Source organism: Catharus ustulatus, chromosome 1 (assembly GCF_009819885.2).
Source record: "Catharus ustulatus isolate bCatUst1 chromosome 1, bCatUst1.pri.v2, whole genome shotgun sequence".
Classification (NCBI taxonomy): domain Eukaryota; kingdom Metazoa; phylum Chordata; class Aves; order Passeriformes; family Turdidae; genus Catharus; species Catharus ustulatus.
Genome location: NC_046221.1, coordinates 57,715,308 through 57,729,069, shown reverse-complemented (window position 1 = coordinate 57,729,069; position 13,762 = coordinate 57,715,308). Strand labels below are relative to the sequence as shown.

The window sequence follows — 13,762 nt, the reverse complement described above, 5'->3', positions numbered from 1 at the left end:
GCCAGTCTTTCTTTCCCTCTCCCCCTCCTTTCTCCCTCTCCTGCTTGCACTTGCTTTTTTTATTTATCCTGTTTTGTTAGATGGCAGAAATATAATTCTTTTCTTTCTTCCTATTATAAGCCACCATCTTTGTTTTATTATATGTTTCACAACCCCTAATGCCCCACTGAAAATTACCTTGTTAAATGACAGTGTTTCAAAGCCATGAATCCTTTCCACCATTCCCTCAGAGGTTTGAAACAGTCAACAGACTGTAAAGAATAAATAATAAAAAAGTATTGATTATTTTGATGACTGTGAGATTCAATTAAGTATTAATTTTGCCCTCCAGTGGACCTATCAAGGTATTCAAAAGGGAGGATTCGGCTCAACTAAATGCGTGCTGAGTGCTTCAGCCTTAAATAGGGAGAAAATGTGTTTACCTACAGTATTTGAAGAGGAGTGCATTGATGCACAGAGTCCAATATTTAAGTGCTGTGCAAATTAAGCCCTGGTGACAGTGACATTGTTTTCGGCAATATGAGTATTGACTAAAGAAGTGCATTTGATGACAGCTTAAACTATTTGTATTGATTAACATTTTCATAGATTATCATGTGTCATATCAAATTCAGTTTTCAGACATGAATACATTAAAAAACCCACAGGCAAACATCGACCAATGTGAGGATGGGACAGAGGGAACATGCTAGCCAACCTACTTGCTCGCTGGTCACCTGTTCTCTGCATAAGAACCATTTAGGCATGAACTTTGCAATAAATAGCTGCTAGAGAGAGCAACAAGGTCACTTGTTCTTTTTCATTTTTTAGTTTTTTTTTTAACTCTGCTTTCTGTGCTGTCATGATATTATGCTTATTATTTTGCAAACAGAATAACTGCGTGTGCTTGGAAATAATGCCTGACCCCCAAATGTCCTCAATGAGCAGAAGCTAAAACAGATTCTGAACATCAAGAAAAAATTTAGATGCGTGTGTTTATATATGTGTGTAGTGTTTTATGGGGGATATAATGTTGCAAACACAAGAATAATTGCAAACTGTATGTGTAAGTATCTTCCCTAATTTTATCTTTTAGAAAATGGTTTCTGTGGTTTTTATTTTCAAAAGAAAAATGTGTGTTTGTGACTTTATGGACTTCTGGAGCATGGTAACCCAATGACAGGAATAGCTAGAAGAAAACTGTATTTCTGTTAAAAGTATGTAACGAAATGGCTATTTGATGCTGTATGTTTTCATAGAAATGCTGGAATGTTAGAAACTGTGTATTTGATTTTGTTAATGTTATACAGCTGAGGATACCTCTTTAAATCACTGTGGAGCACTCACAGGGGGCTCCTCTTCTATGGTATCAGAGCATATAGGAATTTCTTCTCTTACTATGCTAAGGACAGGGTGAGGTGTAAAAGCATACACACAAAAAAAAGCACATCCCACAATTAAAGCTGTGTTGGTTATGTTGCTTTCATAGAAGTTTTTCTCCAAAGCATCCTGAATCTCTCACATGCTAGTTGAGCTTTAATAGGGTGGGGAGTAATGGAAAACTCATTGGATCTGTAATAGCTCTTCACTTGACTGCAGCCAGCAATAACAGCAGGAGCAGCCAGAGATAAGAAGAGAGAGAGAGAGAGAGTGTGTGTGTGTGTGTGTGTGTGTGTGTGTGTGAGAGAGAGAGAGGGAGTGGAAGAGAGAGTATACGCACACCAAAGCTGCCACTTTTTTCCCCCTCACTCTTTTTTTCCCCCCATCCTAGGATCCAATGATAGCTGGACAAGTCAGTAAGCCCTTGCTGTCACTGCGGAGTGAAATGAATGCAGAGTTGAGAGGTGAGGACAAGGCAGCTACTTCAGACAACGAGCTGAATGAGCCCTTGCTTGCGCCTGTGGAATCAAATGACAGCGAGGACACTCCCAGCAAGCTCTTCGGTAAGTCTGTCTAGGTATTTCATTTCACTGCTACCATGTTGTCCGGAAGAGCAATCTCCTTGTCTTTTTTTTTTTTTTTTTTTTTTTTTTTTTAATTTTTTACAATTTTTTTTTCCTGTTCACTCAATTTTCTTGTAAGTAGGAAAGAGTAGCTTGGAGCATGCAGGCACACAGCCCTCTGCTCCTACTGGAACTGGTTGCTAGAATGACAGCATCAGTCCTGAAAACTTTTGTTAACAATGGACGTATTTAGTGCAAGTCGCAGATGGTTTATGGTTTTTTTTAGAACCATGAACTATAACATAAAATAATGTGTGTGTGTATGTGTGTGTGTGTATCATTTTCTTGGAGTACTTTGACAATAATTGTGATAGGTGCCGGCGTGTTTCACATGCTACCAGCTTTTTCTGAGGCTTGATTAAACTGAAAAGTTACAATTTTTTAATGGTAAAAATAAATCATGCTGAAGAGAACTGAAAGATTCTTGTAGAAAACACTTCATACTGAGGAAACAAAGCCTAGCAAGGGTATTGCACGTGGAGCTAATGTTTTTGGAATTTAAATCAGAAATGAAATATTTCTCCTCAAGCCTGTAGAAAAAGAAATTACCCTTTTAGTTTTTATTAGTTTTGGAATAGTCTGAATTGTGCTAGATAAGTGTAACATTTCACAATCAAAACAAAAGAAGTGAGAATGGCACTCCAACACAGACATCTGTCATTCAAACGGATGACACCCTGTAAGCCAACTCAAGCAACTCTGATCTCTAATCAGAAAAGGGAACAGGGATGTTGAGGCGCGTGCTTGAGTGATAGATGTTGATAGGTGTCTGAGCTGTAGCAGCACTGTATGGTACATTGGGACATTTTGGGTTTAGAGGGACTGCACTCCTGAAGAAGTCCCTTTTCATTATTTCTATTTGTGACCTGAGACAAACCTTGATAAAAAAGGAGCATTTACTTATATTTTTATTATTCTATAGGTAGAAGTCAAAGGGAAAAAAGATCTTGTTTAAAGGGAATGCAGCTTTAAGAGAGAGAGGCTGAGAGCCCATTTTCTAAGATTCAACTTTTGGTTTCATAATCTGTAAGGAAATCTGTAGCAGTGTTCAGATTTCAGTATTCCACCTACAGTAAGAGCTGCAAGATTTTTTTTTAAAACAAAGGAACACATGAATTTTATATTATAATATTCTTTACATTGTTACTGAAAGATACAGCACAGAATGTTTTACTAAATGACTTCACTAGAGATGCAGGATAAACAATAATTAAACCTCCCAAAAATTTAATTTCTGGATTGCAGTAATGACTGTTACTGAGTATCACATCCATTTTTAAGCACCCTCTTAGTAATCTTTGTTTTCATGGAAAGCATAATTTCCATTAGCAGTTTGAATGTTCAAAAAGCATATAATAATTATTTTAGCCCATTTCTTCCAGGAAAAAAAATAATATAATGTCTGAAATTCAAAGGGCTATCAGTTATCTAGAGTAATATAAGTATCTTCAGCTGTGTTTATATGTTTTATTTGCTCATATATTTAGGGTTCATCTATTAAATACAGCAAAGCATATACAAAGCAAAAAGTGAGGTTTTAATTTGAGGATAGTGAAATGTCTGTTTTTAGATCAGGCAAGTCTAATAAAAGGAAGGATTATTTTTCGAGCCCTTGTCATTTGGATGTTCTGCAGTGGTAGTGAAATATACACAGACACTTTCATTAGAGTTGTTGTGTGTGATATAGAAATGATGTGTAACCATATCTTGTCTCCTTCTGGGCTGAAAATATAATTTATTGCACTAAAAGCACTAGTGAAAAAGCTAAAAATTCATATATTGTGCTTTTTCTGTTGGAGAGTGTAAGATGTTTGCTACTCTGATCCTTATACTGACAAAAAGATGTTCCCAAGTAAACAAAAGTAGGCAAAATAGTCTAACTTCCTCAGTATGAACTTATGTACTATTTATTGCACTTTTGTTACAATTATGACAGATTCTACAGATCTATTAGCAACAGCCCTTGTCAATTTTAGTAACTTTTATGACAAAACAGTAAAGGATAGTGGGGCAATTTTGATACATTTTAGGATCAAATTTAGAAATGTAAAATAAAGATGATTAGTTGTTATATCACATATGCATCCCTTAAGATAGATTTGCAGTAAAGACTAAAAATTATGAAGTGTAGTTGTGTTTAAAGCTCTGATACATAAATATGGAACATAACAATCCTATAGTTTTTTTCTCTTTGTTTAATGTTATGAATAGCATGTTAGGAATGCATACTATGTACTTTTCTTTGTAGTGTCTGAAGTTAAATTATTGTGAACATATTGACAGGTGTTGGCAAAGAGAATGACAACTTTCTCCTTCAACCTTTTTTCATGGAATCAGAGATAATAAATATATTTTAAAATACAACATTTAATACATGCTCTGTGAAAAATTTCCCCAAATCTCTTAAGCAGGTGAGGGAGGAGCATTTTAGAAAGAGGAGACAGGTTCCTAGAGAACAAAGTTTTTCTACACTGCTGCTTTTCATATGGTTTTAAGGATTTGTGAAAATTATGTACCAATTTAGTGAACTGAATTATCAGCATTTGTGTGTCTTGCTAATGTTAACAATATTTCATGAGTCTTATTTTCATATAGATAAACAGAGTTGAATGATGAGATGCAAAGAGCTTTCTTTTCTTTTAGCGGACACATTCTGCTTAGCTTCTTTTGATAGAAGAGTTTATTTCTACAAAGGCCTACCTTTCTCACCTGTACTTTATCCTAAAATTCACTTAATTATTCTCAAATTTCCTTGTCTTGGTATTTCAGTGCATGCCATAGAAACAGGGGGCATTTGTTTTTTGTTGCCTGTCAGAATGATATCTCTTCAGTAACAGTCCCTGCTGCCAGCAAGGAAAGGGCAGGAGCACAATTAATTTTACTTATTTTTTAAGAGATGCACTAAACTTTTGTTTCTCTTGTGGGTGCTTTGCTATCAGTGACAAAACAGACGAATGCTTCAGCATTTTAAGTCTCAGAAATATCAGCACTAAGTGTAAATTCTGATGATCTGAAATAACTTCCACCTGAAACTGGTGTACAGGTGTCTGGGAAGATGCACTTTGTCACTGTGGTGCAGTCGTTCCCTGTGAGTGATGTGATTAGAGGGGTTGCGCCTTATTGTTGTTTGCTGGCTTGCTTTCTCCTGGTTGTGGTGAAATTTTTTTTTTAAATATTTAGGTTTTTTTAAATAAAATGCTCTCCCATAGCCCAGGAATCTGTAATCCTCTAATTGTGCTTTTATACCAGTAGACTCTTGAATTTGCATACCTGCATGCAGGAGACTTTTGATACTGAAGTTATATGAAACTACAAATGAGGAAAAAGTGGTGGAAAATGAGGTGCAAAATGTCGGTAAAGGAATCTGTCCTGCAACTCATTACCTCAAAAATACAGTTTTGAAATGTGGGTTAGCACAGCTAAGTGTTTTGGTTACAGAAATCCCACTTTTGCTGTACAGTATGAGCTAAAGTTGCTTCGTAAGAGATCTTGTGGTGAGTTATTTACTTTTGAAAATATTTGTGAAGTAATATCTCCTATTTTAACCATAGAATGTAATTAAGTAACATGGAAACTGAGTATGGCTCTTGACTTTTCTGGCAGTGTCACTTTCAGTTCAACTTGCCTTACTCTGCAATATTCTTCAAAATATTAGCCTAAGCCAAATGCCACCCGTCTTACTAGAGAAAGCTTTTGTTGATGTTAAGTAGTAGTTTCACTTGAATAAACACACTGGGATTTGATCCTAACTTAACTAATCCTAGGTGTCAGTTTTTACTGTATTTGCAAACAATTCTAGTATAAATTATGAAGTGTTGCGCTGAAAAAAATCTTAGAAGGAAAAAAAAAAACCGGTCATGTTTAGCTGTGTAATAAACAGTTGAGACTCAAAAGTTGGTATAGACACCAAGGGTATGTCATATACAGAATTCTCAGTATGGTAAAAATCACAAGAATGAAATGCCTGATCAAGCATCAAACCCCCCTGTGGACTGAGGCTGAGTTTTCTGGAGTTAGAGCCAGTCCTTAATTAATGCTTAATTGAAGGCAATTTGTGACACAATTAGATGATGGTAAAAAAAAGCTGGAAGAGCATGCACTTGCATATTAAGGTAATTTTACTGTATGATAAAAAGTTATTCTTTCAGAGTCAGTCTGTATTTCTATGAATCAAAAAAATAAATAAAGCTGTAAGTATATAGCAAGGGCAATACCAAGCCTAACATTTTGGAGCAGAAGTGTTTTTTTGGAGCAAAAGTGTTTAATTATTGCAGGACAGAAAAAAAAAGATTGAGTGCTAACCTTTTTTCTTTTTCCTTTTTTCTTTTTTTTTCTGACAAGGTTTTGTTCCAGTGAAATTAAATCTTAAGTTTCTTGTACTGGATCTGATGACTGTAGTTTTCTTTGGTTCATTAGTGGGCTTTTGATCTTTTCATAATGCTGTGTATGCTTGAAATATGGAGTGGGGATATGGGAGTTAAATGAATCTGAACACATTTAAATGAACAAGTTTTCATTTTTAGACCTCTGTATTGGCTTTGGGATTTTATTTTCCTTTCCCACATTATTACCCATGTTTCAGAACTGTGTGCATCCTTCTACATAACCATACATGTATATGCTGCAGAGAAACAATATGTTTTTCTAGCAGATCCCTTGTATTACTTTTTAAAGAAACATATGTTATATATATATATGTATTTTTTTTTTAAATTGGAGTTGCCTTGATTAGAATTTATGGCACTGGAATAATTTCAGTTACAAAGGATAAAGGACTAAATTGTCTTTTACCTCTTGAGACAGTGGTCTCTGCAGGTCAGAGCAGAGGTCATTGCCAGGTTGCTGTGAGGAAGCTCACATTATCATCCTTAACAGTATATCTAGCCTGTGGGGGCCTTTAGACTATGAGCTTTCCTTTCATCAGCGTATTTAAGGATGATTCTCAGTGGTTTGGTTATATCCTCAAATTTTAAAGGCCTATAAAATCTCTGCCCATCAGGAACACTGCTAAGGTTTGGTAATTTCAGTGGAAGAAAGCAACGTGTATTTATTGCTCTTGATGCATTTTAAAATTGTAGTGACTATTTCTTTTTTGATAGGAAGGTTCATGGCCCAAATGGTCTGTATACTGAAATCAGAACCTTATTTTAGATGCTGCAGACATAACATCTGAAATATGTTTGATGTCCATATAAAAATTCACATAATTTTATTGAGTAATTTCCACGTTGTGGTTGCTTTATTCTAAAGACACTATCAGTTATCCATGCCATAGGACTGATCCTGCTAGTGCTTGAATGTGTGACACTTTACTTAAAGCAAATAATCTGTGGATTAGGAACCCTATTTAATTACAAAGGCTGTGTCAATGAGAATCATTAATGGGTGGTATGTTTACAATCATCATACAGGCTTGTAAATCCATTTTCTAAAATGTAGTGATGTCTTGCTTAAACAATGAGTAAATTCTTAAAGAAAATTCTTAAAGCCAGAGATCTGGCTATGTGGTTGTTATTGCTGAAGGATATATTTGACATGAGCATTTTTAAATAGGCATTTGCAAACAGGGACTTGAATTACTCTGAATAATACTGTTGTCTGATTTCTTGGCAGAATTCTTACTCCGTCAGTGGGGCATGTACTTGTGAATGGGGAGTAAATGCCCATTAAAACCTAAACAGATGTTATGACTATTCAAACACAAAGTGTGATGCAATGGTAAGACAGAAAATCCATCCTCAGCTCAGCTTTCCTGCTGTGCTCAGGTATTGCAGGCTGTGGTGGTACTAGTGCTAGCACATATATTCCAGCTCTGAGGAGACCAGAGTTTTAGTCCCTTAACCTTTGATGAAAGCAATATTGGCCTGATGAATGACAGGTATTGCAGCCCCACTAATAAATCCTCCTGCTTGTATGGAAATAAAGAAGATTCTTGTAGCTGTCACTGAATTGTGACAAAGACCGTTTTTTTAAAAAGCAAAGAAAAAAACAAAAGTTGGTTTGAGTATAAGTTAATCGTGTTTTTTTAAAAAATGTATGCTATGTGTTTCTTAAATGAGGTTTGAAGTCTGATTTTTTGTATTTATACACAGAACAACTAACATTAGAGAAGGAAGGAAAGAAAAGAATTAGTTCCTAGTATATAATTGATTTGACTGAATGACAAATGGTTCATTTTAAATTAATCTTTCTTCCCTCTGCCTTTGAAGTTCTAAAAATAGCAACAAACTTGTTTAAAAGCAACATAAATGGCTGGCTGTTTCAAAGGGGACTTGCTGGCTACTAGGCAGCAAACAGGTAATTTGTGAAAGAGCTGTTAGATTCTTTGATTGAGATCCTTGCCAGTTTGTGTTTTGAGATTAATAATAGATCAGACACTTGCACATTTGAAAAGGAAGCAAATGCAAAGAGAAAAGGAAGGATAATGGTATGTTTCTATTGGTCTTCACATGATTAATCAAGTTCTCTGTAGGAATGTGCAGGTGAGGCAGATGGAGGCAAAGTTATATTTGCCCAAATGTACACATGGCACCACTTAACACCTCTCTTGATTTCCCTATGCTAAACAAGAAGCGGCAAGTGCTTATACCAAACTGGCACCCTGTCAGGGGGCAATCTGTATAAAGTTTCCTGCTGTCAGGTTAATAAATTTTTTAAAAATATCCAAAGGCAGAGGTAGCTGTAGGAAGCTCATAGTAACAGTTGCCATTCTCCTGTGGATCATTTTTCTCTTTAATATCCTGTGTAGTGCTTGGTTTTCCTTGTGTTGTCTTCCTAGGTTTTTTTCCTTCTGTCATTTGTAGGTCCTTTTTTGTTATAATTATTTTTCCTTGTGAAACTGTTTCTTCTGTTTCATCCATCATCTGTGGTCCCTTTTTTTAGGGAGAGATGGTCAAAGGATGGTAACATCAGCTTTATGGGTTTTTATACTTTAATTCATATTCAATATATTAAAGTTTCTTCCACAAATTGTATATTTTCTGACTTTTTACCTGACTAGCACTGGTACTACCATTATTTTGCAAGTTACAAAAAAGAATTCTGACTCAGAGATAGCAGCTACATTCAAATGATTAAATCTAAACAGGGACAAAACCAGTATAAAATTAAATGTATCATAATTTGCGGGTTTCCACAGGAATGTTATTTTTTCATGTAAATGTCTTGATGATTTTAAACATAAAGTCTTGCTTTTCTCCTTTTCCACCATTGAAAAATCAAAATCAATATCAGTATGAAACAAAGAAAGATTTGTATTGAGACATGTCCTGCTTTATGTTGTGATACTGCTTTGATGCTCTCAGAAGCCCCTTTACTTTGAAAGCAGAGGTAATCTAGAGAAGAATAGTACCTCATCCTGTCTGGCTAAGTAGAATCTGCTGTTTTCAGAGAGACTGAAATTGGGTTTGTTCTCTAGATTTCAGGGATACCTATATCTACCAAATCAATGAACAATGCACACCCCTGCACTCTAAAGCATGTTCTTTAACACAAAACTACTGCTTGTCTATGCCTAAAAGAATTTTGGGTTTTTGGTTTTATTTTAGAATATACAAGAAGAGTTATTAGGAAAGTGGGAGTTTTGTTTTTCTTTTTTTTTTTTTTTTCAGATAGGTAAACCATCATTTTAATTTCTGAACAGTTTGAAGTCATCTTAAAGAAATGTTATGTTTCACAAAACAGAGTAATCACACTACTAGAAAGTGATCACAAAAGTTAAATATGTATATATTTGTACTATTTATAAATTAACAGTCAGTGTGATTGAAATATGACATTCATTATTTTCATACAATAAAAAAACTCAGAGTCCCAGAACAATTTTATGTTACAGTGAAGATTTGAATGTTACATAAATAAGTAATAAAGACTTTTTTTGCATTAAGAACAGCATTTTCTACAGCAGTCTATCATTAGATTCCTTCTTTCAAAACTAGCACGGAGTTTACAGAATGGCAGCAACACTTTTATAATGTTGACTTTTAGGAACATCTTTGTGCTTTTCAGTTCAGATGGTGGTTGTATGGTTTGGTGACCATTAGAGATTCTATTAAATAATCTTCATTTTCTAGCTCATATTCCTTTCTGAGGATTTTATGAGGCCTCACATTTTCAAATCTTGGCTTTAAGTTGTTGAATAAAGAATTACTATCAGTCAGTTGCCTTCCAGAAGACTATAAAGGAAGTCCTCTCCCAGACCACATTGGACACACAGCCTAGCCTGTTATTCTCAGCAAAAAAACCATGGCTTGTGAAGTAGAACACCAGTAAAGACAAAAATGCCATGGTTCCTGTCTTGCCTTCTTCCTTACAGCCAGGCTTGGAGCTGTTCCCCTCTCTTCTGCTCCTTGGTGTGTGCACACAGCTGGAAACACATACAGCTGTGTCATGGGCAGTTGCAAAATGCATTTTGCTTCCATCTGTCAAGGTCTTTAGGCTTCTGTGATTTGTTTGAAACTTAATGTTTGGAGGAGTTTGTTCCCTGAAGAGGACGATCAAAACCTTGTGTTTAATCAAGAAGCCAGAGTTGCTTTTCAGTTAACATACCTTAAGGCATATTTTAATATATTGTACTATTAAGTATGTGTAATTATTTCTTGAGATAGCACAGTATTAACTGGAGAGGAGGAAAAATAATTTGAATTCAAGTCTAATCTCTTGAGCAAATACTATATGGGGTAGTTTTTGTATTTTCTTTTGCATACAATTAGGATTTACTCACATGGTGTAGAGATGTTATGTTTCCTCAGTGATTTGAATAAACATGAGGCTGGGTTCTGACAGGTCTTGGGGGACTGTCCATCACATACACAGAAGTCCATAGATTTCTACAGGATAGAATAGATATTCATCCTATCAGAACTTGCAAGCCAGTTTGGGGCCTCCACTTGTCTCAGTCACTCCTCTACAGTGGTTTCTTATGTTGTGGAGCTAAAATCAGCCAAGGAAACATACTGACAGGAAGGAGCAACTACTCTATAATTATCCGGCATTCATATTTAACAAATGATAAATTATGGAGCAAGTTCTGGAGTTACTTTAGGTTTCTGCTTTGCTGTGCAGGTGTATTCCATCAGTATTGCTAAGTGTCTGCAACTCCACCTCTGCTGTCATGGGGAGGTCAGTGTTGGAATGTAAGTAAAGCTTCCATTAAGGTGTGAAAGTTTTTCAGTAGAGTGGATTATCATAATTTAAAATCAAACAAAACCGTAAATGGTAGTTATTAATAAAACAAAAACAACTAGAGAAATCAGCAGGGATTAAAGGGAGGGGAAGGAAATTAGGAAGATATATTTGGGGTCAACTGTGATTGTAAAGGTAAGGGTTTTATATTTCTCCCCCTTTCTTGTACTTCCTTGCCTGAAAATTTAAATATTTGGACTGATATTTATGAAGGAAAAATGGAATTTACAGCCAAAAGAAAACAGGAAATGAAAACATATAAGAAATGTTCTTGCTAATAATTGAATATACTTTACTGTCATAAGCACAGTAAACTTAGTGATAATATCTAGCAAGAAAAGCGTCTGCATAAGTTGTTTGAGTTGATGTGTTTTCGTCTTCCTGGCATGAAGAGTGTGAGGGGAAAGCTCTTGTGTGGCTCTCTTGCTGGGATTTGATGCATTGTTTTCAGAGTCTTCTCATTTTAACTGTGTGGATATAGCACAGTGAACCTTCTCATAACAGCTGCTGACAAGAAAAAAAAATTAAAAAATATTTCAATCAGCTGGTCCAGCTTTCTCCTGCTCTCCCCAGCCCCCACACCTCTACTGCTTTTATGAAACAATGAATAAAAGAGGGACTAAATGATGCAAATGTTTACTCAGATGAGATGTGCTAGTCAGTGAGCAATTTTGGATTTGTGGGACTCTGGCTTGTGACCGTGGACTTCAAAGGGATTGAGTTTGGGGGTCAAGCCTTTCTTTCATTGCCATTGTCTCATTTGTGTAAAATGATACTGCTGTATTTTGAATAGCACTCTACAAATTTAGGCTTGCATGTGTCAGCAGACCCTGACTGTAAAGGTGTAAAGGCAGGTGTGCTTGAATACAGGGTGCATTCTCCCAGCTGTGGCAGTTTGGCTCTCTGGGTTCTATTGGAAGGGAGACGAAGGAGAGTTTTGCTTTATATGCTGTCTGAAAACTCAGATGTGAAACATTCATCATAAGGAGAAAAATCAGGCCCTTTCTTGCAAAAATAAAAAAAACAAACCTCTAGGCTCTGGTCAGGTTTTTCCTTATTTATTTTTAATAAAACATTCTTCTGGTTTTGTTTTCTCTTTTCTATGGGTTCATATAACTGTGGTATTTCAAACCAGCTTAGAAGAGTTAAAAAAAAATGGGTTCCTTAAAAGACAGTGTACTGCTGACTGTTTTATTTTGTTTATATCTGATATTTCTTATGGTATTCAGATGGTTGTAATAGACTAGCACAAGAGCTGCATGTCTTGTCATCTGTACTATATCAATACGTTTTTATAATGATACAATAACCTGAACCCTGTAACAGTTTATGATCCGTTTGAGAATTCTTATGGATTCTCAGAGTGACGGAGGCCTGAAAAAAGAACTTGACTGCTTTCGCAAAACTGGTGCTGTGACAGGAAAAACTAGTGTGCCTGTGATTTAGTTGCTAAGGAATCATATTGATCGGATTTGTCATTAAACTTTTAAGTTGGAAAAAAAAAAGAAAGAAAAAAAGTCAAGCTGCTTGAAGGTGGAAAAACAGTGGTGTGATTGTGAGGATCTGCAATACAGGTAAACTGTACCATAGTGCTACTAATATTGATTTGTTATGATTAATAAGTATGATTTTATGCATTACCCGTGTACTTTATCTATAATACTTCTTTTTTTAGAGCAGAAGAAAATTACCTCTTGCTCTTTATTTTTCATTGACTATTTTTAGTCAATGATAAATAAAGAACTTTAACAGTAGTGTGATTACAGGAAAGACAGGACTTTAAAACAGAAACGAAGTAATAATGAATAACCACGCAGCAAGCTACACACATGCAGCCATTTTAACATTTGTAATGGTGCTAATTTCCTGGCTTTTTAAAATATGTTTCCACATGAGCTCTCAAAAGACATAAAAGCTTGGCATGTAAAGTAAATTGTTTGTCACTTGCTGACGACCTGCCATATTTATTGTCAGGAGAAATGGACATTAGTTGGAAAAGCAGTTGTTAAAGGCCAAACAATTTTTAAAGATGGCAAAGATGTGCAAGGGCTTTCCTTTTTCTAACAATGAGCCACCCCTTCAGACATCAAAAGACAAGATAATAAGACACTTCAAGCACAATTCAAGATTATATTCAACATCTAAAGGCTCATCTCCTGTCAGTTTGCATTTACTCTCCCAGGGATGTGATGCTTCTATCATCATTCTGTCAAGAGGAGTCTGGCAGAAACGATGAGGGCCCCTCATTTCACACACTTAGTGTTTTTTATCAAATAGCCCATGCTCATTCTCATTCAGCCAAAATGGAGGGATAATTTGAAGAAGGTCATACACAAGTACAAAAATCTTGTGCTGATTTGTGTGATTAGAAGGCATTAAAACAGCACGTTTATGTTAGTTCTGAGGTGTTTTGTCAGTTTATTTAGTAATACACTGTTGAAGTATTAAAAATATTTTTTAAAGCCAAAAAAAGAGATTTGCTTAAAACAACACACACTCTATTATTTAGCAAATATTTTGAACAGGGATCTATTCTAAATGGCATTATTTTAATATACCTTAGAGTGCATTCACCTCCCCTTTCCTCTTTGAGAATA

The 13,762-nt window shown here is 35.5% G+C and overlaps 1 protein-coding gene across 8 annotated transcripts in view; it reads left to right on the top strand.

Annotated features, from left to right (window-relative positions):
* POU6F2 (POU class 6 homeobox 2) overlaps nucleotides 1-13,762 on the top strand; it is a 335,879-nt gene that overhangs the window by 63,741 nt on the left and 258,376 nt on the right. For 6 of the 8 annotated variants that reach the window (XM_033078340.1, XM_033078314.1, XM_033078299.1 and 3 more), the window contains exon 2: nucleotides 1,751-1,922. In XM_033078340.1, the coding sequence (XP_032934231.1) occupies nucleotides 1,751-1,922 (172 nt within the window). Of the gene's footprint in view, nucleotides 1-760; nucleotides 785-983; nucleotides 1,046-1,750; nucleotides 1,923-13,762 lie in introns of those variants that run through there. The other 2 variants (XM_033078323.1, XM_033078331.1) reach the window with 2 other exon arrangements.